At 40.6% G+C, this 19356-nt stretch overlaps 1 protein-coding gene across 4 annotated transcripts in view; it reads left to right on the top strand.

Moving 5' to 3' along the window:
• The window catches only part of LOC125450757 (versican core protein-like), a 180813-nt gene that overhangs the window by 148423 nt on the left and 13034 nt on the right, over positions 1-19356 (top strand). For all 4 annotated transcript variants that reach the window (XM_048526883.2, XM_048526882.2, XM_048526880.2 and 1 more), the window contains exons 12-13: positions 9953-10111; positions 12196-12278. In XM_048526883.2, coding sequence (XP_048382840.2) covers positions 9953-10111; positions 12196-12278 — 242 coding nt within the window. The remainder of the gene's footprint in view (positions 1-9952; positions 10112-12195; positions 12279-19356) is intronic.

The raw sequence follows: 19356 nt of genomic DNA, 5'->3' as shown, positions 1-19356 counted from the left end.
CTACAGTAAATGCAGTTATAAGATCTTTATCCCCCATGAGTAAGACACTAGTATTGGCTCAGTCAGCATATATCTTGGCTGATGCTGGGGGAGCACTACTCCTTACTGACTCTCTGGCCAAGAATTCTGTAAGGTGATCTGCCAATGCCAGAGTGGAGTCTGTCTCTGTATGTAGCCTTTGGATCTGCTCTGGTAGTGAGTATAGTGGAGTTCTGCCTCAAATGTAAAGACACTATGAGTGTCACATTCCGTGCACATGACTATACAGGAGAAAATTCCAATACTTTAACTCATCTGTTTTATCTTGCAACTAATAATGCTCCATCATTCTTTATCAAACAAAAGTCTTGTGCTCTTAGGGAACAGCATCTGGAACACAAGCAGAAATTGCTGGAAGAACTCAGCAGGTCTGCTAGCATCTGTAGAGAGAAAGCAGAGTTAATGCTTCGGGTCAAGTGACCCTTCTTCAGTACTGATTGTAGCTAGACAAAAGTTGGTATATATGCTGAAGATGGGGTTGGGGAGGAGAGGGAAATAAATGATAGGTGGAGAGGGACCCCAGAGAGAGAGAATAGCAGTCGGATAGACAAAAGAATGGGTAAAGGTCAGCCTGGAAATCCCATAGCTGCTAACAGGGAGCATTAGTGGCTGACAATGGGTTGTTTGTCATAGGAGCCCTTGTGTTGACAAGGTCTGGTGTGTGGGGTTTGGAGTAAGGGCCTGGAAGAAGTTGCTCAGGCCCTAAAATGATTGAACTCTATACTGAGTCCTGAAGGCTGCAGAATCCCCAAGTGGAAAATGAAATGCTGTTCTCCCACCTCTTTGTCGATGTTAAATCTCCTCAGAAATAAGCTCCTGAAATGCGAAATGATGAAATTGATGGAAATGAGAGATTGGAATGCATTCAGTTTCTTCTGTAACATCATGTAAACCACTTTCAGGCAGTTATTACACTACAGCAACTTAGGGGCTTGGGGAAAATGGTACATTTATGCCTCTCTTTAAAGAGTTAAGCTCTGAGGACTAGACCATTTTGTACACTGTGCCTTAAAGATGCTTTATTCACCGTCCATGTATTTTCTCATATAAATATCATTCTTACGAAGAGTTGTCATAAGTAATGGGTAAGTTTTTTTAAAATAATTGTCTGTTTCAACTATCATAATGAGTTTCCTGCCTGACTTGATTGGACCCACATGGTCTGTCAGTCTATCTTAAATTAAATGGTAGCCTTGATGACCTTCAGGCACTGCTCCATTACCTAAGCAAGCTTATGTGTGTGAGACAGGGCTGACCAAATGTTATTAATGTTCACAGAGCATCAAATCAAACTAACTTTCATTAACAATACAGTCGCATGCTGCGGATCCACAGCCAACAAACTGACATCTTGATTAAGCAAAGATTTTCTCACAGCTGCACCTCACTTTCTTCAAAGAAGAACTTTTCCTCTTGTACTGATGCATAATTAATGGATTCCTTTACTTTTTTTTCTGCTAGTGAAAGGAACCAGTTGAGTAAAATTCAGCAATGTTTGCATTGTGATTTTTTTTGTTCTTTCACTTTGCAATGAGAGAAGATTTCCAAATGCTATTGAAAAGCATATGCTGTAAAATCAGATGCCTGTTTAATCTTTGAGGACACTCAGCTTGGTTCAGCACACAGTTGACTGTATTTTTAAAAGCCCTATAAAACCAACTTGGAGGAACTGACCAATCAGCCCAAATTAACAAATAAGTTGTTATTTTTTGATAAATGAGAGGGAGAATTATATCAATCAGTCAGTTTTATCTTTAAAAATGAAGAGCTAATTAATGAGCATCATTCCATTTCTTTCATACAAAACTTGATTCATCAGCCATTTTCCTTGAAAACTTTGGAAATGTGCGGAAATGCTTTATCTGTAGAACAGACTCCCCGGGGAGATTGTGTCAGTATTCAGTATTGATTCATTCAAATGAAAATAAGACTGATTTCTTTTAAAAGGCCATATTTTGAGATGGAATGTATGAGTATTTGAGACGTGGCATCTGGTGAATGTAACTTGCTTGGTCGGGAAAAGGTTACCTAGGATCTATGATTCTCAAAGCTCCACACCATTAGGGTTTTTCTCATGTCATTTCTATACCTGTCATGGGGCATTTGACAGAGATTAATTGCTGAGATTAATCAAATCCATTATTATTGTAGAATGGAAGTTCCTGAATGGTATAGCTGAAGTGGGTGGGGTTTGGACATTTTTGATGAGTGGTTTCTGATGTTGCTAAACCTCTTTCCAAAATTGTGTGTTAGAACGATTGATATGCAAGTTGCAGTAATTAGACCAGAGATGGGGATTGCCATGATGTTAGATAAGGGATTGAGGATTGTGACCGAGCAGCTATATAGGAACACTGTGTGACTTGGAGAGAACTTGAGGTTCTTGCAATCCCATGGCATTGCTTCTCCTGTTGGTTTCAGGATTGGGAAGTGCTGTCAAAGAAACCTCGAAGAACTAACGCAGGACAGGCTGCGCATTTGACTTACTGCAACTATAATGTGCCTGTAGAGGAGAGGTGAACATTGAATTTAGTGGTGGAAATACTGACCACATGAATTATTTTGAGATGTTGCATGCTCACATGTCTCTACTTAACAGATGGAGGGGACTGTTTTTCTTTTCTGGTTGGTTATGACCATTACTGTATATATGCTGTGATCTATATCAGCCCAATTTTGAGTATAGCCTAGGACCAGTAATGGAATACATGGAACATTATTGATAAAGCAGCTGTAAATGTTTCAACCAGAACTTCAAAGAATTCTTTGATGATATTGTAGGGTTGTTGCAATCAGTCTCCAACAATCTTACACCCCATCTTGTGTGCGTATATAATGTCAGTCACTGGCAGATAATCCTTCCAGGTCTCAATTTTGCCAGAGTTCATTGGACAAGTTCTTAATTTTGAGGGAAGTTACTTTCAGCCCTGCATTTGCTTTTATGATTGTACTGGATCAAGGCTATGACAAAGAGATCCACATACACAAACTGACTCCCTTCCTTTACACTATAGCAGGCTTGGCCCCATTGTTGAGTGAACTTTAATGGGTATCCAGATCCATTAAAAATCTATACTTATTATCTTTCTACACGCACTGTTCATCTGCAAATGGTAGAAGTGAGCTCCCAATGCCAGTTTGAAAATGGAACAGGAACATGTAAATGGAACTCACAAAATATTCAGGAGGATTATAAAAAAAAATCACAATATTAACGGTCAGTTGAATGTCTCATTCAAAAAGCAGTTCCCTCAATTCTCAAGTGTCATACATAAATAAGATTTACAAGGACAAGGCAGTGATGGAATTGCATTCCAGTAAGTAGTCAACATCTTTGCCATTTGCAAAAGATTTGCGATATGAGAAAAAGTTACTCAGTGAGTAGTTAGCGGCTGAAATGCAGTGTCTGGAAGTGTGATGGAAGAGGCAGGTTCAATCGATGCATTCAGGATGGTATTAGAGATTATTTAAATAGAAGCAATATGCGGGGTTTCTGTGAAAAGACAATAGAATGGCACTGAATCATGGTGGTCATTTGGCGAGGTGGTGCAGACATGATGGACTGAATGGTCTCCCTCTATACCGCAGCAGTTCTGTGATCTTCAGCAAAAGAAGAGTGAAGAATGATACGAAAAAAAATGTACTTTCCAGGAGTGGCAAACATTAATGCACGTCTTAAACAGCAGGCTACATTTTAACTGGGGCTTGTTCAACATCCTGGAATTCTGTGTCTAATGGCATTTTTAATATCTCAGCAGCTCAAGAATTACAATGGCTCAACAAGTCAGCTACCCATCACCTTCTTCAGTTAGGTATAGGTGATAAATGCTGGTCTCATCAGTGACAATCGCATCATTTGAGTGAATAAAAAAAGTGAGAAGATGTGGAGAGGGGTGGAGGCTGAGAGATCTAGAGTCAGCCTTACCTCCCTATAGGAATCCTGCTATGGCATTTTGCTAGTAATGAGGAAAGCAGCACAGAGTCATCCCACCAGGTGTCAATTCAACCACAAAAGCAGCAATTAAGGACCATCTCCCCTTCAGCTGTCATTTTACTAGCAGGGTAACAGTGTGGATGGGAAGCATGAGACTCTTGGCATGCAGGGAGACTGTTCCATAAGTCCTGGCAGCCTCCTGGTATGTACTGGTAGGGGAGGGGGACCCTTCCTACTTGGGCACACACCTCTATTTTTGAGCTTATTAATGGTAGCCCCACTCAAGCACAGAACTAGGATGACCACATATAACAATCATAACAAATGGGCACTAGCCTCTGGCTAAATTCAAACTAAAAACAATTGTCTGTTTCTAAAATGAAACCATTACCAGCTCAACAGCAAAAAGCCAGTTTTAACCAAAACCAGGCAGTTTCCAAGTATTGGAAAAATTGATTATTATTATTCCATTCAGTGACATTAAACAACATGATAATAAGGTAACATTTTGCAGTAATATTTAAATAACACTTCTGATAAACTAAGCATGCAGTGATGTTATTTAAATATCGGGAATGGATTTTAAATTTTGTCAAACAAGTTTTCAGTTTTGATACAGATAGCACAAATAAATCTCTGTAAGCTACATTTGCCCTGGATGTCATTACATCTCCAATACTCCCTTCCCACATGTTTTAATTCCTGTATAATCTATTTATTTTTCACTTGAACAAAACAAGAACAGTATGTCCTAACTAGTTTTCTCACACACTCCTTTAAGTTGCCTGTCTTCCTATTGCGTAGTTGGTAGCCTGCCCTCTTTAGACGTGGCTTATGGTTTCTCAGAGTTACCACAGGCTTTATTGTTACACACCACTTCCTTCCTGTGAGCTGTTGAAGAGTCTCTAGGCGGGCTCAGGCAATAAATCTTAAACCGCTGTTGGAGTGGGGAGAATATTCTGTTGTTAAGAATTACTGTCTGCCTCGAGATAAAAGGGCAAGGTAGTTTCAAACACATCAGGAAATATTTCATTCAAAGAGCACAAAATTATCCATCCGATATTTGCCTTTGAAAATGATACGCGTAAAATTGGTCTCTCAGTGAAATTAGGAAACTGTGACCTTGACCGGGGAAAACCAATGAAACACTTTATTGTCAGGAGCAAGGCTTTAAAATTAAGTCAGTGTTACAATTCCTTGTGTTAATTTAACATTTGTTGAATTTTCTAGATTTACATTAACTCCAATTGCCAGCAACTCATTTGTTGATAGCTGGTTAAAAATTAGATGATCGAAAGATCTTACACAGTGATACAAGGAGTTGAGTGTGTAATCTATACCCTACTGTCTGCTAATCATTCAAAACTCGACAAACCTTCACTATTCATGCATCAAATTTATTGCCGCATCCAGAAATGTAATTGGATTTCGTTTTTACTAAAGATATGTCTGCTTTGAGAGCCCCCTTGATTGGTTTAACAAGGAATTCAGCCTTGACATTGAGACAAATTGGCCAAATTAATGGAGGAGTGATCCAATTTACTTCCCCACTCACAATCAACTCCTTACCACTGAACTGCCTCAATTGACTTTAACTTTATATCAATGCCTTTTCTTCACTCACATTGTTGGCTGTTGACCCCAAAGGTGCTATTAAACATAATCCTAAAATGGAGAGCTTTTGTGGCATAGTTTTAGCGTCCCTACCTCTGGGCCAGGAGGCCTGGATTTAGGTCCCACCTGCTCTAGGGGTACGTAAGGGGCCTTGTTATTACATAGCCTGCCATTACACATTACATATTGTTCGCGACTAACAGTCTTCATTAAAAGCTATTCACCCTCCCAGCCAACTCCTTCATCTGTACAACTGTCTTCTCTCTCTTTGGATTCTATCCCCACCTATCGTTTACTCCATAACCATACCCCAAGCATATCTTCTGCATATAAACGGACATTTTCCCAGCTACCATCAGCTCTGAGGATGGGTCAATGGACCAGAAACATTAATAGAACATAGAACATAGAAAATTACAGCACAGTACAGGCCCTTCGGCCCTCGATGTTGTGCCAACCTGTCATACCGATCTCAAGCCCATCTAACCTACACTATTCCATGTACGTCCATATGCTTATCCAATGACGACTTAAATGTACCTAAAGTTGGCGAATCTACTACCGTTGCGGGTAAAGTGTTCCATTCCCTTAATACGCTCTGAGTAAAGGAACTACCTCTGACATCTGTCCTATATCTTTCACCCCTCAATTTAAAGCTATGCCCCCTCGTGCTCGCCGTCACCATCCTAGGAAAAAGGCTCTCCCTATCCACCCTATCTAACCCTCTGATTATTTTATATGTTTCAATTAAGTCACCTCTCAACCTTCTTCTCCTTAATGAAAACAGCCTTAAGTCCCTCAGCCTTTCCTCGTAAGACCTTCCCTCCATACCAGCCAACATCCTAGTAAATCTCCTCTGCACCCTTTCCAAAGCTTCCACATCCTTCTTATAATGCGGTGACCAGAACTGTACACAATACTCCAAGTGCGGCCGCACCAGATTTTTGTACAGCTTCACCGTAACCTCTTGGTTCTGCAACTCGATCCCTCTATTAATGAAAGCTAAAACACTGTACGCCTTCTTACAGCCCTGTCAACCTGGGTGGCAACTTTCAAGGATCTGTGTACATAGACACCGAGTTCTCTCTGCTCATCTAGTCTGATTTCTCTTCATGAATGCCGAGCTTTTCCAGCAACTTCTGCTTTTGTTCCTGTCTTATGTTGCCATTCTCTTCTCAATATATTAATCCATCTTGCAATACCATGTGTCCTCAGTACATTTTCCAGAAAAGGTTTTGCACATAAACAAGGTCAGATAACTGTCTCGGTGGCAGATATGACCGTAGGGACTTCACCCTGATCATGATTTTTTTTCTCATTAGAAAGTCTGACTGTACAGTGACTTTTCCACAATAGTCACTCCAACGTTCTTCAAGGGCCGCAACTTTCCCCCCGCAGTAGTTGAGAATGCCCTTGACCGCATCCCCCGCATTTCCCGCGACACATCCCTCACATTCCGCCCCACCACAACCGCCCCAAGAGGATCCCCCTCGTTCTCACATACCACCCTACCAACCTCCGGATACAACGCATCATCGTCCGACACTTCCGCCATTTACAATCTGACCCCACCACCCAAGACATTTTTCCATCCGCACCCTTGTCTGCCTTCCGGAGAGACCACTCTCTCCGTGACTGCCTTGTCCGCTCCACACTCCCCTCCAACCCCACCACACCCGGCACCTTCCCCTGCAACCGCAGGAAGTGCTACACTTGCCCCCACACCCCCATCCCAGGCGCCAAGATGACTTTCCATATTAAGCAGATGTTCATCTGCACATCTGCCAATGTGGTATACTGTATCCGCTGTACACAGTGTGGCTTCCTCTACATTGGGGAAACCAAGCGGAGGCTTGGGAACCGCTTTGCAGAACACCTCCACTCGGTTCACAATAAACAACTGCATCTCCCAGTCGTGAACCATTTTTACTCCCCCTCCCATTCCTCAGACGACATTTCCATCATGGGCTTCCTGCAGTGCCACAGTGACGCCACCCAAAGGTTGCAGGAACAGCAACTCATATTCCGCTTGAGAACCCTGCAGCCCAATGGTATCAATGTGGACTTCACAAGCTTCAAAATCTCCCCTTCCCCCACTGCATCCCAAAACCAGCCCAGCTCGTCCCCTCCCCCCACTGCATCCCAAAACCAGCCCAGCTTGTCCCCACCTCCCTAACCTGTTCTTCCTCTCACCTATCCCTTTCTCCCACCTCAAGCCGCACTGTCATTTCCTACCTACTAACCTCATCCCGCCTCCTTGACCTGTCCGTCTTCCCTTGACCGACCTATCCCCTCCCTACCTCCCCACCTATACTCTCTCCACCTATCTTCTTTTCTCTCTATCTTCAGTCCGTCTCCCCCTTTCTCCCTATTTATTCCAGAACCCTCCCCCCATCCCCTTTCCGATGAAGGGTTTAGGCCCGAAACGTCAGCTTTTGTGCTCCTAAGATGCTGCTTGGCCTGCTGTGTTCATCCAGCTCCACACTTTCTTATCTTGGATTCTCTAGCATCTGCAGTTCCCATTATCTCTGATCACTGTTTTACTGTAACCCAGCATTTGGGTTGACTAAAGGAACATTCACCGAATCTTAAAAAACTTTTTCTTTTGAAAAGGAGCTTCTCTGAATAAGACAGTTAAAACAAACTTGCAGGTAGAGATTTGAAAGTGACTACTTGGGTATTTTCCCTGAAAAGTGCTCCTTTTTCACGTCATTGTTAATATTGTGTCTGTATTTGGCCTGCACTATGTCCACTCATGATCCTGTTTGATGGCCTAGTTTAGATGTATCTTCAGAGCTTGGTAGAAATTGATATCAATGACCTGACACTCATGCTGCCATTCAGGCTAACATCTATCTCATGAGTGACTCATTTTAGTCAATGGTCTGGCTGATATTAGGGAAGTAAATGATGCTACTGCCATTGAATATCAGAGGAACAATGGTTAGGGACATTTGAGTGACAAGTAACATTTTTCCCACTCAAATGCCAGTCAAAGATGATCACTAATAAGAGATAATGCAAACATTGTCCATTAACATTCAACGATGTTATCATCTTTGAATATGCCACTATCAATGTTGTGGGAGTTACCATTGAGCAGAAACTGACTCGTCATGTCAATAGAATGGCTATCAGAGCAGAGGTCTAGAAATCTTGCAGCAAATAACGCAGCTCCTGACTTCCAAAACCTGTTCACCATCTGCAAGGTATAAGTGAGAAGTGTGACGGACTACTCCCCACTTTCCTGCATAAGACCAGCTCCAAAACACACTTGAGAAATTTGGCACCATCCAGGACCAAATGGTCCACATGATTGATACTACATTGACAAACATTCACTGCGCCCCCCCCACCCCACTACCAATGTTCAGCAGCACCAGTGTGTCCCATCCACAAGAGACACTGCAGAAATTTGCAAAGGATGCTTAAACAGCAACTCCTAAACCCACGACCACTTCCATTTAGAAGAACAAGTACAGCAGTTACAAAGGAACAGCATTACCTGAAAATTCCCCTCCAAGCCATTCACCATTGTGAATTGAAAGTCTATTGCCGTTCCAACAGTGTCACTGGGTCAATATCCTGGAATTCCATCCCTAACGGCATTATGGGTTTATGTACAGAATTCAAGAAGGCAGCTCATCACCACCTTTTCAAAGCCAACTAAGGATAACTAATAAATGCTGACCCAGCTAGCAATGTCTCCATCCTGTGAATTAACAAAATAACATTTAAAAAGTGAGATTGAGCTCTCTGCATTTTACATCAGCCATCCCACTATTGGCCTAAAACTGATAGTCTTGAAATTATATGCCAATATTTGTGCAGAATTTAGTTAAATCTATTTAAGTTAACAGGATAAATAACCAAATGTGAAAGTATTAAGCACTCTTTAACAAAAGTTGAAATAGCATAATTTCAGGACTAGTACAACTTAACTATTTTAAAAATATTTTAACTGCTTTGATTAAGGTTGATGTTGATTAAATGAAGAAAAGATATTTGCTGTGGTATGCAAGCATTTTATGAAGTAAATCAGAAATAGACGAAACTGAGCATAAAAACCACTTTTATCCCATTGTTGCAAAATTTTACAGAGTCATCAATTTCTTCCAAACTGCTAATAAACCAATAAGCTTTTTCTGCCATGTTTTATTCCTGTTGTATAGGACTATGGAATATTTGAAAAAATTAAGTTAATGTATCGCATGATGCCAATCTCCCCTTGGTACTTGAGTGGTTTTGTGTCTTCCAGAAGTTAAATTATATTCAATGCAAATATGCATCTGTTGTGCTTTGAGGTTTTGTAACAGTCCGGAAATGCAAATGCCCTTTTGATGGATGGGTCTGTTTGATTTTCAGATACACAGGTGTGTGATTTTGGCTGGCACAAATTCCAAGGACACTGCTACAAATATTTTGGTCACCGGCGGGCTTGGGAAGATGCAGAGAAGGAATGTCGTCTGCAGGGTGCTCACTTGGCCAGCATCCTCACACACGAAGAACAACTTTTTGTGAACCGTATGTACCTTGACAATTCTGAAATGGTTCTTTCTTAAAAAGAATATGTACAGGAGAACTGATGAAATACTCTTCCAGGGTGACAGAGTCTGAAAATTGTGTGGCTGCAAAATATCCCCAAAGATAAATATATAAATGTGGTTTATCAATTTCTGCACCAAGTGATTAGTGTGGATGAAGAGCCAAATTATTCATTAGTTGTTCTCAGTTCTTTTTAATAGAATAAAACAAGATTAAAAAGGAACCTTTTTTCACGCTGAAAATCTGAAGTTAGAACAAAAAATGCATCCCATCGAAAATATTGACCTTCCTCTGTTTTTGAAACAACCCACTGGGTATTTACAGCATCTGTTCCAGTTACCAGAAAGCGAATTAATATATTTTACCTTCTTAAGGTAAACTGTGTTGATAGTAAGAACAACAAGAAGCAATTTCTAATCTTATGGATCTACTTCCTTTCAACAGGGTAGTAGATTTAAGACCAAAGCTAAAGCTCAAGGCTGAAAGTACAAAACAAATGCAAAGCAATAACATGCAGAGTTGCCCAACATAAAAAAAAAGGCTCAGCTTTAGAAAAGTTTTATATTTAAGTTCTGTTTTCTTCTTTCAGAGGTTGTTTGTGAATGCACCTCCCCTTTCATCTTCAAATTATAGAATTCTGGGTCACTGCCTTTCTCATGACTGCAGTCAATGGAACTCCATTGACAGCTGGCAGGAGGTGTGACTGGACTTGGGCCAGCTGGAACATCTCAGTGATCTTTACCTCCTCAGAGGAGGCCATCACTTATTTGCACATGCTCCATCAGACAGCCCAGTGGAAGCATGACAAATCTGAAGATGAGCATGTCTGAAGGGTCAGCAATTCTGAGATGCAAAACACTCTGGTGGCACAGTTCAGAATACATTTTATTTGCAATGATTAACCAGTCCATACTTCTAGGAGTCCATAAGTTATTTCATATCACATGTAACACTGGTAGCATATCCATTGAAAACCCTTTATTGCATAGGTTAATGCATTGGTAAAATTCTCAAGAACCATAATCTTATTTTCCAACATATGTACCTCAAATGGAAGCATTTTGTCACTAAGGCTGGTATTGAGCATATGCCTGTGAGGGGTGGAACAAATGTATTTATTTAGATTTTTTAAGTTCCAAGCAAATTCTTACTTTCTTGTCCTCCATACCTGCAGCTGACAGTTTTGAGGTGTGATAAAGAGTTAAGAAGATGTCTCAACAATGTTTTAAAATGAACAATCTTAACACCTTCAATATAGCTCTGATACTGGTGTCTAATAGGCTGACATGGCACTGATAATCGTGCTTGAATATTGAAGTTAACCCTGCCTGATGACCACGCCTGAATAACAGAATTAGCACAGCCTGATTATGGTACTTGAATAACAGAGTTAACAAGGCTTTGACAACAGTACTAACAACACAGCGTAGTTAACACAAAGTTAGCTCAGTTACCTATGTAACAGAAACAAAAGCAGAAATTGCTGGAAAAGCTCAGCAGGTCTGGCAGCATCTGTGAAGAGAAATCAGAGCTAACATTTCTTGCACTAGCCCATTCTGAGGAAGCTTTGTTGGACCTGAAGCATTAACTCTGGTGATTTCTCTCCCAGATGCTGAGCCTTTTGAGTAGTTTCTGTTTTTGTTTCTAATTTCCAGCATCTACACTTCTTTTGTTTTTTTTAACCTGTACAATAGAGTCAGCCAAACATGTTACCAGCATCTCAGTAATCAAACGAGAGCAACTCTGATAAACAGAATGTGAAAGAGCCAAACGACTACATTTGTAATAATTAGCAAGGATTTTTCAAAAATTTCAGGAGAGGAGGACGTTAGGAAAAGTGGTGAGAAAATAAACCAAGATGAAAGAGGTTCACTTGTATTAAGATAGAAACCCCAGAAAGATTGAATAAAAGACAACCAGTCATCAAGATTTTTGTTTGAGATCTACAGAACAGGAAATGCAATTCATATATACATATAAACTTCCTGATGTTGCTGGATTAATCATTGCCATACATAGAATTGTTTTTAAATACATCCTTCCTTGTTTTATCTGCCCCATAGGTATTGGCCAGGACTACCAATGGATTGGCCTAAATGACAAAATGTTTGAACATGATTTCCGTTGGACTGATGGAAGCCCTCTGGTTAGTCTTTGAAAATTTTTTTCACTTTTATATCATTCAAATGAGAAACCCTAAGGGATCTGTGAGCAGGCAGTGTGGCCTAACCACAAGGTTCTAGACAAGTATTATCATTGTTAAATGCATGATTGTTATAAAACTACAGTGCCAACTTTAATCTGCGGATGGGTTCCTTTCTTCAGTAGAACAAGCATATGAAAGAATTGCTTATGATTATAATGCATTCATATGTTGAAATATCTCACAATATAATAGACCAGACTGTTATAGCCAAGAAGAAGTGTTCGTATAAACTCCAAACTCTGGTTTAGACTGTAATTTGTGTGATCAGAAATTTGAGTCATCTAAATACATAGAAAGAATTTCAAGATTGCATTAGGAAATGTGTGTTTTTTTTAACTCATCGAGAGCTGTTATATGTCCCAGTGGAGGTAGTTAAACTTGTGGATAAAGACATTCATTATGTAATTATTTGTGAATTGCTTGTCCTGTTGAACTGTAACTGCTATCAGATAGAAGCAAAATTAAGACTCATATACCTGTCCACTTAATGGCAACAGTTCAGACAATCATGCTTGCTCAACGTGATAACAACATCCCTCATTGCAGCCAAAAAATACATTACTTTACCAGAAATTAATCGGATGTATATCCAAGGCCATGACTTCCTCTCTAAAGAATGAGGGCTACGTACCAAGCAGGCTGTCTATGTTGACTTTTGCAAGCTATTGAGAATTAAAGAAACAAGAAAAGGCTAGAATGGGGAAAGAGAAGTTCTCACAGCACTGATAACATGTGGCTGTCTACCTCTGAAAGTAAATTGCCTAAATAATTTCTTTAATTTATTTATGACGGTTCAGTTCAAACTATTTTTGTGCTCATTCCTAATTGCAAACAGTACAGCAACATTGTGAATCATATTGATATTCATGGTCGTTGATTCCAGCATTTGATTGTGAGCCACTAATTTAATGTAGATATAAATTAAGAGTTATAGTTTGACTGAGTAATGAAGAGCCAAAAGAAACTCCACTGTTGATACTTTAGCATGTAATTTTTAAAAAATGTTTATAAGGTGAACCATCAAACAATTCCCATTATTAAAAACCTGGCAGAAATATGTTTGGAGCATAATTCTTCCCCTTAAAAATTCTTTGCAATTCCACAGACTTTACGTACTATGCTGTTTGAATTATTAACATTATTTGACTATATAAGGTATTTCAGTGTGATAGTACTAGTTTCATTTCAAGCCTGTTCCCGAATACAGCCCAAAAAAGCATCCAGTGTATTATGCCAAGTGCTGCTGGTGATCTGGCAGAGTTATTTATAGATTTTCTGTGCTGAGCTTCTTAAGACCTGTTGCTGAGGTGCACACAATGTGCTCCAGCAGCAGTTGTTAATATAACTGAGCTTTTATGAAGAGGTAAGTCACCTCTGCATGTGGTAATTTAGTTTAGATCACCAATATTGTAAGTGTAAATTGATACATAAAACTCCCAAGACATTGTGCAGAAGTGGTGTATATGACAGATTTCCCTCACTGAGACAAAATCCAGTGGGAGAAATCCTGAGTTGGTTTCTTCAGAGATGGAAGGTCTCCTTGATGGTATGTTTGTTTTTGAATGCAGCATAATTAGTCTAGTATCATTGGCCAGTTTGCGCATTGTGTAATGATGATCGCATGGAAAATCAGCAAAAAGCCCCTCCAATCTGCGCTATATACTTAGTCATGCACTGATGGGGAAAACATGCATGAGTGTTTTACACTGGCTGAAAACTGTTAAAATCTTTGATGAGAGCATACTTTCTATCTCGTTAAAAAAGTCAGCATTTTGACACAATCATATTTGCTGCATAAATTGTAGAACAGATTCTGTCATAGTAGCGAAGACCATTCATTCCTTTGTGTGCGTGTTACCCACTGCTTTCCATTCATAGAACATAGAACATTACAGCGCAGTACAGGCCCTTCGGCCCTCGATGTTGCGCTGACCTGTGAAACCAATCTGCTTCCACCTGTGGTTTTATTCACAGAGTCCATACCCTTACAATCATCTTAAATTGTTTTAACCTCTCCTTTCATACATTTGGGTCATTATTTACTTATCTCCCTTATTGATTTCTCAGTGGAAATTGTTTTTCTCAGTGTATCTCAAAAAATTAGTAATTTGGAGTACATTGATAGGGTTTCCTCTTGACTTCTTTTACGAAGAGCCCCATTTTCTCTAGTGTGTCCTCACAATTAAGACCAATAACACTGTTATTATCATTAATTAATGGTAGCAGAAAATGACTTAAATACAATTTTACCTAAGTTTTTTTTTCCTTTTTTATTTGCTGAAAACATTGAAATGTATGCACTATTCTTCCAAAATGCACTAAATTGACTGTGAACCACTGTGAACCTCTTGAGCTCATTGATAGATATAAATTCCATTATCCTCCAATTTCTTACTCATGGCCACTCTTCATGGCCTCAGAATATTGAAAAAGCCAAAGACATCATGTGGAACTCCTTCTTACCCCAACCTCTGCCCCCACTACCTTACCTCGTGCATAGGCTACTTATTATTCTCCCCTCCATTCCCTAAGAAATAATTCCTAATATCTGTAAGTCAGGGCAATTAGCACAGCTTACTGACCATTCTGCTGAAGAGACAATTGGTCTCTTCAGCAGAATGTCCTCGTGTGCTCCATGGGCGTCATTCATCTTAATTCATCGTCATTCCCACAAGTCAGCATCGACAAACCAACAACCTCACCACATCAATAGGTTTGCTCTAGGGTCAACTCACAAGTGACCTCAGCTCGACAGTGCTTTACTGTGGAAGTCAGTGACACTTGTTACGGGCTTGTTCTGCCAGGGCACTTTGTGTGCAGGGACAGACACATACCTTGTGCATCTACACAGGATGCATCTTGTCTTGCTTTCTGAGTGCACACTCACTTTGTGCTTACTTGTAGGCTGCCCATTTGCGCGTACTTCCCATTTCGTACTGAGCACAGTTGTCGGGGCAGGCGGCTTGTCATGGTGAGGATAGCCAATCAATGTCATTGTGAGCCACTGTGCTATATCAATGTCATACCTACAGTCGGTGACAACAGCTTACATGGCAATTGCACTGCATATGCCTCAGGAAAATTGTCATCAGTGAAAGTCTAAAAGAGAGCAGTCTATAGTGAGGCCAAAGGGGATGATAATCAGTCAGGAAATGTCAGCACAGCAAATCAAGGATCTCATTCAATTCCACTCCAAGGATGTTGGCCACAATCTGTTAGAGACTTGGTTCAACCAGTGTTCAGGGATCAACCCAAGGATTGGACTGTGGCCAGTTCTGCAGGTCAAGGACAAGCAATACAGGGATTACACGTAGATCAATTAAGATGCTGTGATGACATGAGTCTGTGGGGTTGCACCAGATTTTCCTGCGTTTTCATTTTTTCTTTCTTTCTGAAGCCTAATTATTATTGGGTATCTGTTCTGGGGGCCACTGAGAGCCTGCCTTTTGGCTTAAGCAGCCATTTTTCATACCTGTGCTATAGTCACCAAATGTGAGATCATAACTGAGCTCACTTCACACAATTTCAGCAATGAATAGGAACCTTGCCCAACCCAGCAGCTCAGAATGACACCAAACTGTGATCACATGTGGCTACTTCAACCCATATGGCCCAGCCTTGTCCAACTGAGTACAATTTTTTTATTCTCATCTGCTCTAAGGACCACTAAAGCAGTTCCTGAAATAGATCAGAATACCCTGTTGAAATAAGATATCAAAGTGTGAAGCTGGATGAACACAGCAGGCTAAGCAGCATCTTAGGATCACAAAAGCTGACATTTCGGGCCTAGACCCTTCATCAGAGAGCTCAGCTTTTGTGCTCCTAAGATGCTGTTTGGCCTGCTGTGTTCATCCAGCTTCACACTTTGTTATCTTGGATACTCCAGCATCTGCAGTTCCCATCATACCCTGTTGAAATGCTGACCATTCTTAACAAATTACACTATTTGCTGCTCACCAGACAGTTATAGATGAGATCAAAACAGAAATTGCTGATGAAACTCAGAAGATCTGGAAGCATCTGTGGGGAGAAAGCAGAGTTAACGTTTTGGGTCTGGAATCTCTTCATTGAAAAACGAGGGGAGTGGTGTTGGTGGGAGGAGAGGTGAGTGGATAATTAAGATGGAGCCCAGAGAGATAGAAATGAAAGGAGTAGGCAGATGAGAGAATTACTGATTGACAGCCAGGGCAGAGAGAAGCTGAATAACTAATAATTTGAGCTGAGAGTAGGTAGGAATGGGTAAGCTGTACTGAAAGCAACCCATGCCATAGCAGGAGCAGGGGTTGGAGTGGGTGAAAAACATGGAAGATTGAAGCTGTATCTAAAGTTATTGAACTCAATGCTGAGTGTCAGAGGCTGCTGGGTCCCCAGGTGGAAAATGAGATGCTGTTCTTAGAACCTGCACTGAGACACACTGGAACACTGGTGTAGTGAAGTGGTAGGCAACGGGAACGTCAGGGTCATTTTTACAGTCAGAACATAGGTGTCCTGGAAAACAGCCACCCAGTCTGCGTTCTTCTTCCCAGTGTAGGGGAGACCACATTGTGATCAGCAAATACCATAGAACTGATTAAATGAAATGCAAGTAAATTGCTGCTTCACTTGGAAGAGAGGAAATAAGCAGGTAGCTGTTCTACATTCTGTAGTTGCATGGGCAGGTACTGCATGGTTGAAGGGAGGTGTTGGGACTGGAGGAGGAGTGGACCACAGAATCTTGGAGGCAACAGTCCCTGCAGAATGCTGACAATGGAAGGGAATATGTGTCTGCCTGTAATATTCCGCTGGAGGTGATGGAAATGGGGCTTCCAATCATCTGAATGTGTAGGCTGGTGCAAAGATAAATAAGGACCGGGGTACACAATCATTTTTGCCAGGGGGACGGGGTGGAGAGAAGAGAAGGGGAGAGCCCAGAAAATGCAGAGATGGGTAGTACAATGCTTAGGTCTCTCTGCTTCTTCCTGGAATCGCCTGAACTGCCCCCGTCCACAATCACCTCCTCTGCCTGGCCAAGCACATCCTCACTTTGACAAATTCTCCTTTAATTTTAACTTTAACTTTTTGAGCTACTTTCAATAAACCCCACATCTGCCTACCTCATCCATCTCTCTCTCTCTGGGTCCTGTCTCCACCTATATACTTCCTGGACTGAAATTGTTAGCTCTATTTTATCCCCACAGATGTTGCCATACCTGCTTGAGTTTCAACAGCAATTTCTGTTTTTTTTGTTTCAGATCTCCAGCACTTACATTAGTTATAGCTTAGAGCCAGGGCTGTGTTAAAACTACACCAGTAAATAAATCACCATAATAAAATCTAAATTTGACTGAAGTGACTTTTACAGGCTAGCAATAACCTTGACCAGTTTTCACCAGCTGGTGAGATGTACCAGCTATTAGCACATATGAATCCACGTCTTCCCATTTTCATAGGTAATTATCCCTTGCTAAGTTGATCATTAATAGTAAATCTGAAATGACCTAAATGTTGTACACTTTCTGGCTATAGTTTCAGCAATCTCAAGATTCTGCTAAGTAGTTCCACATGATGGAACTGTCAGTAATGCATCAATGAAAAGGATTGTAACTAGCATATTGTAATGAAACCTCTAAATCACTGCAATAAATTTGTTTACCATTCAGAAATATAGTAAAGTAAACTTAAATAGAACTTCCATGTTGTGAAATTGAGTTACACTACACACAACAATTGAGTTTTCTTTGTCAGCGCTGAACATGAGTCAGAGAGTGTATGTCGTACCCTGTAAATGGTACATTTTAATATTGAAATTAACCCTTTGATCACCATATTTCATGTTCAGTAACAATTGCAGGCAGATCTATTATAAAACAAAAAATTCTGGGGAGGTGGCATCTCCTTCCCTCCACCTTTCACAATGAATGTTGGGATGTTTGTCAGCCAAAGCAAGTGTCCTATATTTCTGTGATAAGGATGGTACCGTAAATGTAGTCTGGAGAACTGAAGGAGACCAAAAGTTAAGGAAGGCACATGCCTTCCTATGCCTAATCCATAATGGCCCTGTCTGGAACAAGTTAATTGAGAAACATAAGAATTTGCATGAAAATTGAATATTGGCCATTCTTTTCAGGTGACAGTCAGCTGTTGTTTCTCCTTTTCTCTTTTTTGATGAGTGAATGGGAGAAGAAGGCTTCAGATTTTACAATGGTTACTGTTAGTATCATCTTGTAACTCGGCAGGAGTTGAATTTCCAGCATACACCTTCAGTTTTCACTTGCACTGATGGATCATCTGAACAAACCAAGTTATTGTTTGGCAGCCCAACTGAGAGCTCATGCATTCCTCCCAACTGGGACAGTCAAGCTGCAGTAATTGACAGCCTACCACTTAACCCTGTTAACATCTGGCTGGACAAGAAGCAAGCTGCATTAGCACGGTCTCCAGTGCCTGGTGAATATTACTCACAGTGAAAGATAGGAGGACACCATTAAATTGCAATCGGTTCCTGACACTGAGCAGAGGAAAATAAAATGCCCCTTATGAATGCGCATTCCCAATTAAGAACAGGTGTTGAAAGGAGAGATATTTATTGGCATGATTCTCATTATAACAGCAGGGGCCCTCTCTATCACATTTATGCTGTTATACCCTCCTGTCAACTACACCATGCTGTCATTCATAATAATTTAAATTAAACTGCACCATGCAGTTTTCTGTTGTTACCGAGGTCAAGCTGAAATGTCTAATCACAAAATACACTGAGGAGTTATCACAAACATCTTGACAGTTAAAATTCAGTCTCTTTAGTTTTATGCATATTGCTAAACAGTTACTCACCTTCACTAGAAGGGTAGCAGGAGAAACGCCAAATTTCTAGAAGAAAACCATAGGGGCTTTACAGTCCTTGCTGGCAAATTTGAAGTCAGAGGTTGAGTAGGAGGTAGAATGAGTGGTTGAATGCAGTACATGGCTTGCCCATTGTGTATGTACTTGACCTAAACTTTTACAGGGGATTGGCGAAAGTCTTCAGTGGTCTGCCACC

Source organism: Stegostoma tigrinum, chromosome 3, assembly GCF_030684315.1.
Source record: "Stegostoma tigrinum isolate sSteTig4 chromosome 3, sSteTig4.hap1, whole genome shotgun sequence".
Lineage (NCBI taxonomy): Eukaryota > Metazoa > Chordata > Chondrichthyes > Orectolobiformes > Stegostomatidae > Stegostoma > Stegostoma tigrinum.
The sequence above is the reverse complement of the archived record's forward strand: the minus strand, read 5'-3'. Positions and strand labels throughout refer to the sequence as shown.